This window comes from Sardina pilchardus, chromosome 8 (genome assembly GCF_963854185.1).
Source record: "Sardina pilchardus chromosome 8, fSarPil1.1, whole genome shotgun sequence".
NCBI lineage: Eukaryota > Metazoa > Chordata > Actinopteri > Clupeiformes > Clupeidae > Sardina > Sardina pilchardus.
Window position 1 is genome coordinate 21,263,894 of NC_085001.1, and position 18,741 is coordinate 21,282,634.

Genomic DNA, 18,741 nt, shown 5'->3' on the forward strand with positions numbered 1-18,741 from the left:
GGTCTTTTTTCTTGCCTGGGACTAAGATGCCTGAAGCAAAATGACCGACGCAACTGAGTGGAATGATTCATCTCTGGCTGACGTGCACAGGCTGAATCAAACGATCACAGCGCACTAAAGTAGGAGGCAATCAAAGAGAAGAGGTCGGCAAAGTCCAAAGAGAACCTGAACAGAATACAGTCAGTTCAGTCTAAGTCAAGGTTCCCTAAATAGTGGCTTGTGAGCCATATCCGGCCCGCAAGGCCCAAATAAGTGGCCCGAGCCGACATTTGTGTGCCTGACACGTGCGTACCAGAATAACAGTGTATTCATAGAGAACACTCACTGCATCCAAACCAGCGATTGTTGTGGAGGATTGAATGCTCTCTGTCCACATTGAATCTGTTATATATGAGTCATATTTCTCATTCAAAACAGCAGAGCGACGCGAGTGACAGAAATAAAATAGAAACGGGGCATCCGACAAAGGGTCTGCTCTAAAACACTCACGTTGCATTGCGCTGCACCCCACAGCACATCACCGGCTTCACGTTGCATAGGCCAGGATGTTCCAATTGAAAACAATGTAGCATAGCCTAATTAAACTGATCTTATCGCTAATGCTGGCTCGCATCGCATGATGACTTGATGAGAGCTACAATATGAAAAGAAACCATCATCGGATTTTAACACGACAGGCTAAACGATAACTAGGCTATCTAATTTGGCTTTAGAAATGTGACAAACACTTTAACATAAAAGCAACACTAAATGCAGCAACGTTAACTTTACTTTAACTTGCCAGCTGTAAACGTACTCAGATCAACAAGGCCAGAACAGCATCTACAAACTGAAATCTACTGTAGCCTAGCAAACTAATCAACAGTATCCATTCTAAAATCTGTATTAATCTCATTATCTCTGAACACACTACGGCACAGTCCTTTTTATGAGTTGTTTTCACATCCACTATCGTATACTGTATTGACATATTTTCAATAATGTATATATTTTAAAATATTAAGTTCCATATTGGTCATTCCTGTAGTGTTGTTGATGTTTTGGTTTTTGCAGTATCAAGATAATTTAGGCAGGTATAATATTGTCACAACGAGTGTTTAATCCTGAATGTTTGGCAAGCCTGACACAAGCTTGGGCCAAACTATTTGGAGACCCCTGATCTAAGTCTGTGTGTGTATGTGGATATGGGCGTATGTGTGTGTTTACAAACAGTGCAAAGTGTGTGTAGTGTGTGTGTGTGTAGCGCGTGCGTACCTGTGGACTTGTTGGATGCCCGGCGCCGGATTTCGGTCACCATGAGGCGGGACACCTGCGTGGTGAACTGGAGCAGGTCGGAGAACTTCTCGTTCATGGAGCTCGGGGGAGCGTTCCCAAACACCTGTGTGTTACAGAGGCACACACACACACACACACACACACACACACACACACACACACACACACACACACACACACACACACACACACACACACACACACACACACACACACACACACACACACACACACACACACACACACACACACACACACACACACACACAGTTAGTTACAGCAGCAGCAGCGAGCGCCCTGGCAACAGAGCGCTGCCTCCGAGTCGGCAGACTGCACAGAGACTCGGCTAAAAATATCAAATGAGCGCACTGAAAAGAGAAGAGTCTGGGAGACTCCGCTTTAACATCATCTTATACAGGATAACTGCCTTGACAAACAAACACATAAGGTCACATTGTTTTGCTCAAAGGCATTTAATATTTGTGCATGTATATATTTCAGTATTTGTACTGGGGAGAGACAGAGACAGAGAGAGAGAGAGAGAGAAAGAGAGAAAGAGAGAGAGAAAGAGAGAGAGAGGCAAACAGGAAGGACTGATACTCCTTGATTGACATCCTGTAATCTTAACATTTTAACAGAGCTCGGATTCTGTCTGAGGGCTCATGAGGGCGCATGAGGGCGCGCACACAACAGAACACACAAACACACGCACACACACGGCGCAGAGCTGATCACCACGGCAACCCCGCTAATGGCTCGCATCCCCTTTCGGCCCGAGAGAGCATTCCACTCGAGCCAGTAGCACTCTCCACCTCCGTGGTGGTCTCCTCCACAAACAACGGCACAATAATGCCGCCGCTACCGCTAACTAGAGCTCTTCATTTGCAAAGCCCCTTCAGAACTGTAAAGCCACGTTGCCAGGTGTTCACAACACGCTGTGGGGGCCTCTTCAATACCTTAATTGGCATTTGACTTTCTCATAGAGACTTCTCAAATGGTGCGTTTTCATAATCAGGCCATTGCTATGCAGGACCACACGCTTCAAAAAGGTCTTCTGGGTGAGAGCGCTTGGGTGTTATGGCGAATTTAGCGTCTGTGTCTGCCGCCACAGAGTGGATAGATGAAGCAGGGGAGTTATTTTTGGGTTGTATAATAGATTCTGCATACCGGCTGCGAGTATCCGGTTGTTTTATGCAGAACAGGTACACCAGTTTTCTCTGCTCATTTCTTGTGACAATGGGCCTTTTGAGTTGTGGGCGCCACACACACACACACACACACACACACCCTACAGGCAGCAGAGGCCCTGACCCCTTTTGTAAGCTTGCGAAGCAAGAACACAGAGGGGTGGTGTGGGAGGGGGTGGCCTTTCCTCTCCCGACAGAAACAATCCCGTCCTGGTAAACACGCATGAATATTTCAGGCGCGGGACGCAAACCTCGTCGTCGCTCTCCGCGCCAGTGCCCGGGTGGGTGGGCCAAGCCTCTTGTGCGCGGGCCCTGCGATCGGGGCGAACAGCATGAAATATGCATGGCTGTTGCTGAAGGACCGAGGGCTGTGCGAGTCAGTGGCTTCTCCCTCCTGTCCTGTGGGCCGAATAAGTTATGTTAAAAAGCCCACGCGGAGCTCCAACTCCAGCTGAGGGCCAGTTCTTCAAAGGCAGGCCTACGATAACAAACCCCGAGCAGCACGGAGAGAGAGAGAGCATCCTGTGGGCCTCATGACTGAGTGTGTGTGTGTGTGTGTGTGTGTGTGTGTGTGTGTGTGTGTTTATGTGAGTACATTGTTTTATTTGAGGATTTTGATAGTATGTGTGTACGTATGAGTACGTGAGCCTGTGGGCGTGTGTTTGTGCAGTACCGTAACGCACCACACCACAGTACTCCCTCCTGTTTATGATGGACAAAACTCTGTAAAGTTCCTCCACTTCTCACTATGCCTGGGGTCACATGAGAATATCTATATCTCTGTGCATGTCATGTGTCTGGATTGGAAGTGAACACAGAGAGAGAAGAGAGGGAGGGACAGGGAGAGCAAGGGAGAGGGAGATAGAGACAGAGACAGAGACAGAGACAGAGACAGAGACAGAGACAGAGACAGACAGACAGAGACAGAGAGAGAGACAGAAAGAGAGCGTGTGTGAGGGGGTCTCGTACCCTGTTGAAGACGGGCAGCATCATGTAGAGCTTCTCCTCCTGCTCCTTCTGGGTCATGTGACGCGGCGGATGGCAGAGCTCGGAGAAGAGGCGGCGCAGGTGCATGAGGCCGAGCGCGTTGTCCTGCGGGCTGCACTCCTCCTGCCGCGGACGGCCCATGATCCTCTTCACCATGTTCATCTTGAGCTGCTTCCTCAGGCCAAAGCCAGCCCTGCCACAGGGAGAGAGGGAGAGAGAGAGAGAGAGAGAGAGAGAGACAGAGAGAGAGAGAGAGAGAGAGAGAGAGAGAGAGAGAGACTTTTGCTTTAGAGGCTCCTTTATTGACAGTCAAAAGGAAACCAAGCAGCAATAAAACCAGCCCATGTTCAAAACTCACCCCACCCCCCCGCAAACAAAATACAACCTCGCCAAATAAACCAATAACCAGAGAGAGAAAGAGTGAGACACAGGAAATATGGACGTTGACATGCACAAGTGGGACAGTAGAACGGTTAAGTACACGTTAGCACACATCTGAGAGTTCCTCCGGATCCTCACACAAAACTGGACATGTTAACTCGACACGTTACACAAGACACTGGTCACACACACACACACAACTTCAGCTTCAACCAGTGCAGCGTACAGAGACACCTCAAGTTTCGTCCATGAGTCAGACTATGTCCTCACACACACACACAGTCAGCAACCATCCACCATTGTGTGTGGTCAGGCTGAGGGCCATGATGAATCAGGGTTATGGTGGGGATGGTGGTCAGCAAGTGCTGCCTGCACACAGTTGCCAACACATTCGCTGAGCGCAAAGGACATTTCCTAGGTTTCAAGCTTTTAAACACAAGCCAGCCGGTTACTCAGGGATGGAAGCGTTTACTACTAAATAAAAACCACACTGTAGAACACGCAGAGCTTTAAAGCCTGCTTTTATATTTATATATCTCCATTTTTGCTGTTGCTCTCCACCAGTAGTAACAGCTAAGCCCAGTGGATCCACTGTGGATCTGGTCTCATCGGGATCCCTGATGGTGAAGGGTTCTGACACAATCCTCTGCACAGACTAGAACTCCCTTCTTCCCTGGAGGAAGAAGTCCTCTCTTCACAGCAAATTACCCACTGAGTAGAGTGAAGAGAGAAAGAAGAAGAGAGGACGAGAGAGAGAGAGAGAGAGAGAGAATATGAAAGAGAGAGGGCAAGAGGGGGTGGGGGTGGAATAGGACTTTCCTACAAAGGCATGTTATCTTGAAAGAAGCCTGTGTTGACTGCAAAGGCCCAACAGGGTTCAAAAGCATGGCGCACAACTGAAACAAAATGCTCCATAACATGCTCAGCAGGCTCCATTAGACGGCCATTCTTCCTCCCCTTCCATGTAAACAAGAGTAATGTCAACATGGTCAACAGTCACATGGGGACTTCTAGCCTTCTCTAGCCTCCCTGTTCCTCATTATGAGGTGAGGAGATAAACACTACATATTCAGAACTGTGTGTGTGTGTGTGTGTGTGTGTGTGTGTGTGTGTGTGTGTGTGTGTGTGTGTGTGTGTGTGTGCGCACGTGTCATTTCTAGACCACAACAACAGGTGGCAGGTGATGTTAAGCTCAAGTACCACTCCTCCGAGATGCTATCAAGCCGACCACAGCCTTCTCGAAAGAAACAAAATCCTTGACCACGACACAAAGGCGGCGTGTCAAACAATAAGTCACATGTGCCCAGGCGTCGGCGTCAGCGCTAACTCAAGAGCCCTGTGACAGTCCACTCACTGTGTTCCAAACGTGGCGGCGACGCCAAGGCAACTACCCCGAGGGCACGGTGCCACACCGGGGGTAATTCTGGTCCACAGCAACCGTCCGGTTTTAAATAACAGCCCGTGTGGCAGCGGTGGCAGAGGACGCTCCCGTGTCACCGCCCCGGCGAGGCCCAGACAGTTTAGCCCTCGGCTGGTATGTTTTGGCTGCAGAGTGCGTTGACCCTCCGGTGAACCCCCGCTGTTGTTGCGACGGCGACTCGGCCCAAGTTTCCTGACGAGGGAGTCAAGTTCATCGTCCAGAAATAAAATGACTGTGCTCGCCTTCCCTCCCACCACCACCACCACCACCACCACCACCGCTGCTACTGCTGCTGCTGCTGCCGCCTCAGCTACTGAGAGCTGCTACTGCCTTCTGCAAATAGCCTCTGCACAGGGCAGGCAGGGTAAGCAGGAGGTGTGAAGGCCCTGCCCTCCAGCATGTCCTCATGCATTTTGAAAGAAGGAGGGAAGAAGAAAAAGAGAGAAGTGGTGGAGCTGGCGGTTGTTTGTCAGACACTGCTCTCTGACATGGCGTGGCCAGACTGTTCTAACTGGGGAGTGTTTTGAATTCGTTGTCTTGCACGGCGCGAATGTGGTGGATGGCTTCCTGCTGAGGTCATGGACTGGACAAACACTTCAACTGGTCACGTGAGAGATTTGGACACATAGACGTAATTTAACTCTGACAAACCCTGTGTGTAATCTACGACCGATCTGCCTCTCCGTGGCTAAATGTTCAGAGGTCAGTTTTTGCCAGATCACCAGAATATTAGACTGGAATTCTATTATTACCGGATTCAAGGTGAAACTGTGTGTGTGTGTGTGTGTGTGTGTGTGCGTGTGTGCGTGTGTGCATGTGAGTGTGTGTGTGTGTGTGCGTGTGTTAAACACCTGCTATGGATACCAGTTTCCAACACTACATGCCTGATGGGAACAGATCATCTCTGTCAGTGTACAGCACATTTCATGAGTTGCAATGATGGAATCACAATCTGCTGTCAGCTGCTTAAGACAGATAGAAAACAAATCTGCCCCAAAGCCCCACACTAAGATGTTTGTATGTGTGTGCGTGTGTACGTGTGTGCGTGTGTGTGTGTGTGTGTGTGTGTGTGTGTGTGTGTGTGTGTGTGCTGGCTTCTTTTCCCGTGGTGGTAAGCTCAGTCAGTTCATGTTGTTTTCACACTCTTACAAACAGGACCACTCAGGCAGGGTAGTGTAGAACTGCCCTCTTCAAACAGCACGTTCACTTGCACAGGGGCCTTCTCAGTATAAATAACATAGCACTTGTTCACTTGCACAGTAACACAGTCAGTGGCCATTTAATGGTGCAAGTAATAACAATAAATAGGCAGATAACAAGTAGCAGTAAGCTGCTTTTTCCCAGCCTAAGCTTTGACAAAGTGGGGTTCCAAGCATGAATTATTAAATAGAAAAAAAAAAGGGGGGGAAACTCAGCTTGGCGAGCTGTCTCTCCATCATGTTGACCTCAGCCTCTCTGTGTGTGTGGGGCCAGAACATCTTGCTCTCAGTCACTTCTTCAACAGGCAAAGAGAGAGAGAAAAAAACAACTGATGTGGGAATCCGCCAGAACCTCCCATCCTGCCAGCCGCCCATTCCCGACCCTTGGGATCTGGAGTGGACACTGGGAGCAGGCTGATCTCATTTGAGATAAGCTCAGCTGACCCACATCCTGGAGTTCAGCGCTGTGGTCCACAAGACAAGACGCTGGTCTAACTAGCCTGACTGGAACTGGAATCATGCGGGCCAAATCAGGCCTTCATACCTGAACTGAGGTTGGGTACTTCTGAGGACAGGCAGTCTCTTTCCTTATTAATCCTTAGTCCCTTCCGTGTCTAGCCTTTGTTGTTGTTTATCACTTTTATCGAACTGAAAGACCAGTGGTCAAACTATCAACTTAAAGATTTAATTGGGGGATAAAAACACTTTTTTGAACAATTTAAGTAAAAAAGGCAGCATAATACACTACAAACACACTACACTACATCCCTGGTACATGAGGAATGTGAGCTATGTGGCATGTCTTCTGCCCATGTAGTCGGGTTCCACTGCCCCACACCAGCACCCACCCAGAGAGCTCCTTCCTGTGACATAACAACCCATTGGCTGGGGTGGGGAGGGTTCACTTCACGTCCACAAATTGCTTTGATCAGACCGACACAGCGAACAGCTTGGTCTTCCTGACTCGTGGGAGACCGTGCTAACTGTTGGTGTGACTGTCGTAAATCTGTGTGGGGGTGGCGGATGGCAGCGGCTAGCTAAAAATGGTCCTTTGAAGCTCATTATGTGGTACTGTGTTTTTCAGCTACAAGCTCACTTCTGGTCTGGTAATCTCACAGATTTGACGCAAAAAAAAACACCACATGACTTGGTGATGTGGCAAAGACAGACACTTGATCTAAAACCACATGTGAGGGATTACTGAGCCACTAGCATGCACTTCACCCCCCTGTAGAGAATCAACATTAAGCTAACAATTTCCATGTAGCAAAGGGCGATGGTCTTACAGCTAAAACATAATCCATCACACAAAATATTCCCATTTCATACCATCTTATTAATATGCCATGTATGGGTTGTCTCACAAATGCAAATCTGCCATCCTATTTGACCACTGAGACTGATTTGACAGTTTCCCAAGGTGCATAGTTAGTTTTCCTGATTGGATGAGACATCAGGTATGACCCTACTCTCCTTGCTCTGTGTGCAGCCGCTGAGCCAAAGTCGGAGGCTTTGTCCCAAACAACACACAGGACACGTAAACTGCTTATTGGAGGGAATGTTTCCACCCAGACACGAGTGCGAGAGCCGCTATGCTAATGCAGAATCAGCCCTTGTCTGCTGCAGGGTCTGTGACCGCAAAACCCCAGGTCTGCTTTCACAAGAGACGCTACATTCCTCTACTGACTCAGACTCTTTCACAACCACAGGAGCATCACACTCACTCTCTCTCTCACACACACACACACACACACACACACACACACACGCACAATGAAGCACATCGGTTGGCACTGGCAGTCTGAATAGGGACATGACAAGACGATCGCCATCAACGTGACGATTCCAGGGACACTAAGGACATAGTTTATCCAAACACAAACACAATGAGAGTCTTCTTTGTGTCATGCTGCTCTGCCAACACAACAGTTGCGTGTAGCCTAGTATAGGCTTTGTGTGCACTTTAAAGCTGGAATATATACTTAATTGGTGTAAAAAAAAAAGAAAGAATCCAGACATCAACATATTGCCTGCTGCAACTCTAAGGCATAACAGATGGGAGGCGGCGATGCTATGACCTTCCCCAGACAGATCATATGTTCTCTGTCATCGGTGGCCTCTGGCTGCCTTTCACTGGAATAGGCCCCACATCTGGAGATGGGACCAATGGCGGCCTCATACTGCCAACAACTGTCCAATCAAACGTTGTTTAGGCACTTTAGGAAAGAAACGCAAAACATCTCAGGCAGGCAGACACTTAAGATGAGACGTTCTTGTTGCTCCATCCACTGTGTGTGTGGGTGACTGTGTACGCATGTGTGTGTGTGTGTGTGTGTGTGTGTGTATGTGTATATGTGTGTGTGTGTGTGTGTGTGTGTGTGTGTGTGTTTGAGAGGGAGAACAGAGGCTCACAGTGGGGCACAGAGTCTCTGCTCATCTGTTTTCAAGGTGAAGACTGGCCACGTCCTTATAGGCAAGTCTACCAAGTCGGCAGCCATTTTGGCAATGTCTCTGGTACATCTATTTTGGGCAAACAAGATCAGGCACCTATCTAAATGAATTGGAAAGGGAGGAGGGACTCCTGACTTTGTACAGCAAGGTTTAGCAAGGCTCACTGCACGTGCACCAAATTTCACTGCAAAGCTATTCCTATAGTCAGGATCAGGAATAGCTATTGCTATAGGAACAGAAACAAACAGTCATGCCTTTTTCTGACTAGAACTTCCTATATAGGTCCTTCTGCACTGTTGGAGCTTTTTGTAGTTCCTAGAACCCCTTTCTTCGAGCATTCCGGCAGCATGGAACTGGGGATTGAACAAGCTCTTCTGATCACAGTTCATATAACTATTTGAGCTCCTACTAACAGGCAGGGTATTTTCACTGTGCACAGGTAGGAAACATAACTGATGTGATGTGCATGCCAAGAAATCAAGAGCGGCATTTTTAAAAATCTCTGCAAAAATATTTTTTTCACTGTGCATGGGTAGGAAACATCTGAACATAACTGATGTGCATGCCAAGACAATCAAAGGCACCATTTAAAAAAAAAAAATTAAAAAAAATCTCTGCAAAAATAATTCAGCATCTGTTTAAATTTGCTTCACATAACAATTTCATGAGAAGGCTGCAGAGACTGACTGCTTGCCATGGAGCAAATCCCCTCTGGACAGACGAGAAGAAATGTCATTACTTTATGTTCATGCAATAATTGGGCTACTAATGTGTGTCAAGTCCTCTCAGAGTTCCTACTGTGTGCGAATGCAAATAGAAAAGAAGCCCTAGGAACTGTGTACTGTAGCTCTAGGGGTAGCCTCTCCAGTTAGTAGTCAGTTAAACTGTGCTCTTAGAACTGTTGTGTCCGAATGCCCCTTTTGATTGGCTGTTCATAAGAGCAGGACTTCCTGATGCGCCTCTTTTGGAATACAAACTTCAACATTAACAATACAAACTCCACAATTAATGATACAAACTCCACCATGGATTTTTTACCTCAGTGATTTGTCTCTTCTGCTATGATGTCGCTGAAGCTGGCCACCAAGACAAAAGGGTTTATGATGTCATGTCAGATGGAGGGCTGGAGAGGTGTGTGTGTGTGTGTGTGTGTGTGTGTGTCTGTGTGTCTGTGTGTGTGTGTGTGTGTGTGTCTGTGAGTGTGTGTGTGTCTGTGAGTGTGTCTGTGTGTGTGTCTGTGTTTTGATGTGTTTGGGGAGGGTGGGGGATTCAGAACACATGGCTATCTAGGCCACACATCTGACATACATTTGGTTTTAAGCGAGGGAAACAGCAGGGTTGTAAAAATGGGCACGGAGTCTCCTCTCTGCCTTTTGGTGAGAAACAATGTTGTCTAAAATAGCCAGCCAGCGCAAGCCAGAGCTACACACACACACAAACAAAGTCCCGAACCCCAAACATGAGGAAAAATCAAAACACAGTGCAGATGTGCACAGAGAGAGAAATGAGAGACCCGTCAAGGGGGAGCCATGAAATGAAATACGAGGCCAGATCACAGAGGCAGGAGCAGCAGCCACATCCTCCTCCTCCTCCTCCTCCTCCTCCTCCTCCTCCTCCTCCTCCAGAGCCGAATCCTGGGTGACATACGCCTCATTGTTCTCCCTCACACAGCACTGGGCACGTGAAGCCGGACACACAATGCCACGCTAAAGATAGAGCGCTGATTATCCCCGACTCCGAGTCGAGTCCCACGACGACGGTACGGCCTGGTGCCGCTCTTCATCACGCCCACAGACGTGCGCTGTGCTGCTCAGGGTGGGATGATCTGAAGCAAACGCAGCAGATCTCTGTACGTTTCACAATATTAACTAAAACAAAAACAACCTCCGTCTCCGCTCAGCCCCTGACTGATTCTTTCTAATTATGCGACTTCAAAAAGCAGAGGATACCTAAGACTATGCAATCTCTGGGGCCTGTCTCTGCTTGCAATCCTAACAGATGGGGCCGACAGATAGGACTGTTATTATCCTACAGCAGCACACAGTGAGGCATTTGCTCAACGTGCCATTCTGAGAACACCATATACACACACACACACACACACTGACGAGAGTATACACACACACACACACACTGAGAAGAGGAGGAACAGTTCATACAGGAGTGAACTCTCTACAGAGGTGCAAAGGAAAGACAGATGGGGTCAAATAAAATCCATGGCCATTTAAGGCATTTCAGGATTGTCAATGCCGATGATATTAGCAAGCTATTGCTGGAGGCCTTGAGACAGCTGCCTGTCAAATAGCCTATAGGCTATTGGAGGAACAGGCAGCAGTTTAAGTAGGCGATGGCAGTCACTTATTTGACAAGAGATTGGAAGTTACAGTGACCAGCCTTAGCCTACATATATTTATCCATTTATATTTATCTTCAAAGCAATACAGAGGATATCCCAAATCCTTAGGTGTCCATGCGGTCATCGGGCAGTTCCTAGGACAGCTGAACTTACCACTGACCAGTACAACCCTCTCTGATGTCTTGCTAATGAGATACTCAGTGGACTCAAGAACCTATTTCCCCTCAAACCTGGAAGCGGGACAGGCTGCCTGTGGGAATCTGAGATGGATTTCCATGGAAGACCTCCCCCGATTCCAAACTCTTAACAATGACATCAGTTAGAGTTCACAGGTGCTTTATCCCTGAATGATCAATGGGAAGATAATGACTAGCCTCGTATCATCTTCGATGTCTGTTAGCAAACAAGGCTAACATATGGCTAAATGTAACAGAATTTAATCATATTCGCCAATGACATGCCAACCAAATCACAAGCTGTGTTTTCCAAGGGCAAATATGAAGACAGTTTGCAAGACTGCTTTTTTTTCAAATGATCAGCAAATGAGCTTAAAAGGCTTCCAGGCTAAATCTTTTTTGTCTCGTATTTTCTTTATCTCCTTTGTTGTCCTGTCAAGTCTTTCATGGCGTTCTCTTAAAGAGCTGCCAGCTTCTGTGAGCGTCTGGGAAGGCAGGGTAGGTTGGAAAGTGCCTGTTTTTCACAGGAGGCACCCCAGAAAGGGAGGGAAGGGGGGGCATTGTACACCCTCTTTTCCTCCTGCCCTCTCTTCCTCTCGCTGCCACACACACACACACACACACACACTCTCTCACACACAAAAAAACACGCCCCGGAGAGCCTGAAGTGATGTAATCGCAAAAACACTCTTGTTCTGTAATGGTTTTTGGGACTCCCCACTCTAACACACTCTTTTGCTCTCTCTCTCTCTCTCTCACATACACACACATACACACACACACACACAAACACACACACACACAGGAGGGGGGGAAAAGAATCCCGTAGGGAGATGCCAAGACAGCTAAGCACTGTGAAGATGTGCAGAGAGAATGTAAGAACACTGGGACAGGATGTAGAGGCCCTTCATTTCACTTGGGCCACTTGACTGACTCATCCTGACACAAGTCACCACCCGTCACACAAACAAACACAACCCTCTCACGATCCACCATACAATCTGAGCTGGAGCTTGGAACCTGCCCTGACCCAACTCAACAAGCAATCTTTAGGCCTGGCCACAGCTCAAGCGCCAACTTGCTCTCTATGTGCAAAAAAAGCACTATGTGGGGAACCCCAGAGGCCTTAGCTGTAAATCTGGTCATTACACGAGAAGTCTATTTTAAGGCTGCACAATAAACAGTCACAAACTAGTAGAGGAAGTCATTGCTTTGACCATTGTGAGCTTGCCATTATCCATCCTATTCTGGTCAATTCACCAGATGATTTGTAGAACAGAAGAACGGTTAAAGCTCCTGGCATGACAGATACAAATAGCCTATATAACATTCATAATCAACAGAATTCAATTTACTGTCCAATTAATTCAATTCAGCAAACAACACAAAATGTCTCCATCTTCATGCCCTAAAGGGTTGCCATTCATCTCTACAACAGTCTTGTTTCAAATATCGACATAGGGTTACGCCTGTGTCATTCCTAAAATAAAGCTGACGAAAATTTCACTCATCACAAATAATGTGCAACTGAATGTGTTAGTCCTGCTTTTAGCAGATGGATCTCTCTGTTGGAGTTCTCTGCCCAACTGCCAGAAAAAGGAGAAAAAAAAAAAATTCTCCACCAAAACCACCACTACTGACAAAAAAAGGCAACTAGAAAGGTAGATTAAATAACAGCCGTCCATCCTTTCCTTCCTTTAAATGGGAATTCAATTTCTTTATGACGTGATAAGTGATTTCATGAACAAAATGAGAGTGGGGAGTCTGGTCTTTAGTGATAAAAATGTGTCTATCGGGCAGAAAAAATAGGCTAATTGCCCAAAAACACACCGTTTTTCACAACCATAAAACCTCTCGCCTGTTCGACAAATCAGTCCAAATGCCCCTAACCACAGATGCAAAGACATCACAGAAGCCATTTTAAAGTCACTGACGCATCCCAATAAAACATAAACGGCAAGAGAAAGCTCCTGCAACTGTAAACAAACCCCCGTCACCGCGGTGACGGGCTAATCGGCCATTTTTTTCCATACCTGCTGCTCTCCCGGTGCTCAGCCAGCATCTCTGTTTGCAGGGGAGGGGATGATGCTCCCGACGGTTAAACACAAAGCAGATAAGATAATCAAAAACAAAAAAAACTAAAACTAAAAAAAAAAAACCTAAAAACAAAAACAATTCACCCCGGATCTGATCGATCAATTGCTCCAGGCTAAATTACTCGAAGCACTGCTCTGAGAACGACTGAGAGAAACAGACAGAATGATGATGAGCAAGAGGAGAGAGAGAGAGAGCGAGAGAGCGAGAGAGAGAGAGAGAGAGAGAGAGAGAGAGAGAGAATGCACACCAGGGGGAGCAAAGGAGGATGAGGTAAAGAGTTAGGGAGGGAGGGAGAGAGGGAGTGTGCGTGAGCGCAGAAGGCGAGGAAGCAATGGACGGAGAGCCACAGAGAGCCAGGCCCCTTCGCCGGCAGTGCCAGGAGACTCGGTGTGCCAACGTGCGGTGCGGCCTGCAGGGACTGGCACAGCTGATCCCCCCCTGTCACTGACTCCCGACACGCGGGTGGGCCCTGTCACACCAGAGCGTACCATCTGGGCACAATAACAGGGGGGGAAACGGGTGGGAGGCGAGCAGGAGCAGCAGGCAGAAAACCTTCATTAAATATTCAGCCTGCTGCTGCAGTTTGCTGATGCCTCACACATCAACATTTTTTTGGGGAGGGATTTTTTTTTTTTTTTTAGCTATGATGTGGATTTTCAAAATGGCAACGTGACAGAAAAAGGAAACACACTGACACATCCAATATTTTCAAAACACCTTGAGATGTGTACACAGAGAAAGTAGTACATGCCAGTCCACACGGTTTCTCCCATTATCTGGGGACATTACCACAAGTCATCACAACAACTTGACCTATTTCCAAACAGTAGTATAACCACACATAATATTTTCCTTGTCTCCAGAGACAATGGCCCTGTTTCTTGCAGAATTCCGTGTGAAAATGTCCAATTTAAGTACACTTTATTTATATCTGATTCTCTGCTCAAGTCTACACCTGGTGACCATAGCAACCCACTCATTAGGGATGCTGTCATAGCAGCACCAATAGATTGAAGGGAGACATCCTATTGCCTCCCCCATTCAGGCAAAGGGTAGAATATCCTGCATTAATGACATGGACATTTTACAGTCCCCCCACCTCATCATCATTATAGAGAACCCAGCAACCAACTCAATCTGATTTAAATCAGTACAGAAAGAAAACTCATAAACATTTTGAACATAAAAGGGCTATTTTGCTGTTGTTATTGTCACTGTTGTTGTTGCTGTTGATATTCATGTGGTAGCTATAGTAGTTATTATTCTCAGAACAGGTAGTAGTAGTAGTAGTGGTAGTAGTAGTGGTAGGAGTAGTATTGATGAAGGCCTCACATTGTTCTCTCCTCTCTCCCATCCCAGTTCTGGGAGATAGCCTCCCCAGTAACCATAGCCAAGCTAGGCTAGGCTAAGCTAGGCTAGCAGAGCCCGTCTCTCTGCCTGTAACCCCCAGTACGCATGCAGGACTCTAACGTCAGCCCAGCGAGCACTCTCCTCCTCCTCCTCCTCCTCCTCCTCCTCCTCCTCCATCATGCGCCCCATCCCAACCAATTTGTGCAATTAAGTCAGAGCCAGCGCTTCCTGGCTGTGACGTCTGGGCCAGGCAGAGGAGGAGGCAGCCCAAGCAAATCAGCTTGATCATGCCTCTTCATTACTGGACTGTACGGAATCAGGCTTCTCTGGGGGACTGTGACATCTAGTCAAGTGCACCGTTAATGCACTGTTTTTTTCCAGAGACTAGGCTAATATTAAGGGAAACATCAACAGGTAAAGCAAAAAATACTGAGTAGGTCCTCCACAGGGGTAAACAGAATCTTTTACGGTGCGACGATAACAGGCTAACTACGTAATTACTCTGGCAGTGGCAGGGTAGTGAAACAAATTAGTTTTATATGGGCCTATATTTCTTCAACAAATGTTTGGCCGTGAAAAACCCACGCCAGTCTGTTTCACGCGCAGCAGGGACGGTGATGCTGCAGGGGCTTATCACATGACACACAAGAACTTCCTGCTTCCATCTCAGTGTGCCACCTTTGAAGACGGAGCCAAGACAGCTCAGAGCACAGTACCCTTCCTCAGATGTAAAGAGCTGTTTTCACAACATGTCCACCACAGACAGGCTACAGGCAATTTGGACAAGATAGTGGACAGCATCACTCAAACAGGTCAAAAATTCAGGCAAATCGGATTAAATAGCACAGCCGTGGCGTACAATACAATACAACACACTACTGTACAATACTAACTACTATGGCAACATGATGGTATAAATAACCCAAAGCACAGACTGAGAACTTCAATAACTAAATGGTTGAGAAATGCAATTCCTGCTTCATGGTTTAACTATAATAAAACAGCAGATGCTGGTGACTGACATAAATGCTGTCTGACATAAGACAAACTGGTAATGGCCAATTACTTCAGATTCAAAGTGATTAGACAAATGTGACACTGAATTCATCTTAAACACATCTAAATTCTTCTAGAGAGCAGTGTAATGACAAATTGGACAAAATTACTAAATTGGGGTGGGGAGAGATTAGGCCTAATTTTGTGCTATATTTAGCAAATGGTAAATCATGACATCTGACACTTCCAGTAGAATATGCTGACTGACTGTGTAACCAAGAAGTTCAAATTGTGCAGTCTCCGGATACTAAACATCTGCATTCTACTAAAGATCACAGCTGTGTGGCTGCTGTGCATTCTTCCCATTGACGGGGAAGGTTCCCACTCTTCACCATTTGTTGTGTGGGTGGTGGTACAGCTGATTAGAATGGTGAGCTTCCAGAAAGACGGCAGAAAATAAGCATGGGCAAAACCCAAACCGAGGGCAAACAAGTGCACTCGCAAACGCTAAAGGTTTTACGGAGCCTGGGGTGTTGTCAATCAGTAACATTCTACGGGCATGCTCTTATTTTTCGCGAATCTAAAATCGAACTACCTCTGCCTTCTGGATCTCCCATCTACATTCCGTCATGGAACGCAGGCACACAACAAACCGGAGTTGACTATTTCCCTTGCCCAGTAATCCCACCGATTCATGTCAGAGCGACTGAGGAGACCTACACTAACTGCACTGATACGCCACTCTCTGTTTATTGTTAAAATGTAGCCAACACTCGCACTGCGTAATATGTGTCGGCGTAAGAGACATTCTGGGAAAATACAAAGTCATCCATCACATAACAAGCTAGCTTGCCAGCCACTCTTACTCTAGCCGCAATACAGCATCTGATAGGGTGCTCATTTCACGCCAATTTGTTTATCAATGACTTGTATACTCCGTTATACAAAACCAACCCCGTCTCCAACCTGGCATCTAGTTAGTGAAGGTGAAGCTATTTGTTCCTCTGGCCTCATTTCTAATGTCAACCACCCGCAAGAGAAAATGTTCACTGACCACACATATGGCAATCCTCTGTGTTTAGATCATACTGTACAAACAATTTTCCCCCAACTAGCCTAGTATTATTCTAGTGTTTAGGTAGTATCAGTTAGCAAGAAGTAAGACTAGTCACCAAACCTGTCCAGTGGGCTGCTTGGATGGATCCGTCGAGCAGGCTAACCTTAACGTTACCTTGTTTTTAAAAGCGGCAGGCCCTTTGAAGAGAACTAACGTTGGTTTAGATAATAAACAAACCGGTGACCAGATATTCTAATACTAAACATATGAAATAAACGATTGACAACCAGTGGGGAGGTATCCTGTAGGGTCCCATTTGTGCATTAAATGTGAAACGCCGGGAGGGACGTATTTAAGTATAAAACCTTGGCTAAAAATCGAATTAATGTTAACGTTACATTATGGATGGAGCCGACAGCAACATCAGCTACCGTGAAATAAGTAGCTGTCACATAGTAACGTCACTTCAGTAACAAACACAATGGTTGTATGCAATGTGATTGTTTTTACCCTCTATGCCTCGAAAATAGTATTTTCCTTTTGAGACGGATACTGGCACTGACTACAAGCTAGCGTTAGGTGGTGTCCAGTGAAGCAGAGCAAGCTAACTCTTCATGCAGCAGTCAAATGGAAGCATATCTGGGGTTTTGAGCTAGCTTGCTGTCTGGCTAACCTACTAGCTTAGCCAGCTAACGCTGTTTCCAGTGGTCGGATATCATTTTGTGACTTACCAGTAAACCTGTGTTTCGATCGATAAATTCCCAATCCAGGAGCACCAGGATTATTTACAGAGTGTCAACGGCACGCTTCGACTCCTTTTACCATCCGTAATTGACACATGATGCCACAATCTTAATAAGTGGTCAATGTTCCTGTTCCTTCAGATAGTGGCCATCTTTAATCCTCAACATCCCAACAACACAATCTCGTCCCAGGTCCAGCAATACTCCTTCTCGGCATTATGGGTAGTTGAACACAGCACAGCGCCCAAAATAATGCTTAGAAAATGCTGCCATCTGCTGTATGAATGGTGTACTACGTAAGTTGAACAGCTGCCTGCACGACACCACGACAAATCCTTTACTTATGACCATAATTCTGACCACCACAACCTGCCATGAAGACTGCCCTGTAGTGTCAGGCTTTTTCATTGTTCAAAGAGTAATCCATATTAAACATATCTTGATCTGAAGATCATAGACTGACGTTAGCTGTGTGTTAATTGTTTATAAATAAGATAATGCAATTTGGCTTATTCTTACGTCCATTGTCCATTATTATGAATATAATAATTATGGATATGAAGTGTGTATATCCTTCTTTCTCATTGGCAGGGGAAACACTAGAGGTTGTAAAGAAAGTCAAATATCTGGGACATGTGATAAGAGATGACCTCTGTGATGATGATGATGTGCAGCGTCAGTGTGGAAAACTGTATGGGCAGGCAAACATGCTGGCACGCAAATTTCACATGTGCACTACTGATGTGAAAATCTCACTCTTTAAAACCTATTGCACTCCACTGTATACTGCCCACCTGTGGTGTAATTTTAGTGAGTCAAAAATGAAAAAACTTCAAGTGGCTTATAATGATGCACTGAGAATTGTGCTTAAAATTCCTAGGTGGAGTAGTGCCAGTGAAATGTTTGTATCCAACAATGTGCCCACTTTTAATGCTGTTTTAAGAAATTTTATGTATAGATTCATGTGCAGACTGACAGGGTCTAAGAATGAGGTTATTGTCTCCATAGTGGATGTTTCTAAGAGTGACACAAGGTACACATCTTGCTTTTGGAAACATTGGACCCA

The 18,741-nt window shown here is 46.4% G+C and overlaps 1 protein-coding gene across 3 annotated transcripts in view; it reads right to left on the reverse strand.

Annotated features, from left to right (window-relative positions):
- wdfy3 (WD repeat and FYVE domain containing 3) overlaps positions 1 to 17,819 on the reverse strand; it is a 102,533-nt gene extending 84,714 nt beyond the window's left edge. For all 3 annotated transcript variants that reach the window (XM_062543203.1, XM_062543204.1, XM_062543202.1), the window contains exons 1-3: positions 17,664 to 17,819; positions 3,432 to 3,642; positions 1,255 to 1,378 (exon numbers count right to left, since the gene is read on the reverse strand). In XM_062543203.1, coding sequence (XP_062399187.1) covers positions 1,255 to 1,378; positions 3,432 to 3,611 — 304 coding nt within the window. In that variant the 5' untranslated portion in view covers positions 3,612 to 3,642; positions 17,664 to 17,819. The remainder of the gene's footprint in view (positions 1 to 1,254; positions 1,379 to 3,431; positions 3,643 to 17,663) is intronic.
- Positions 17,820 to 18,741: the final 922 nt, after the last annotated feature.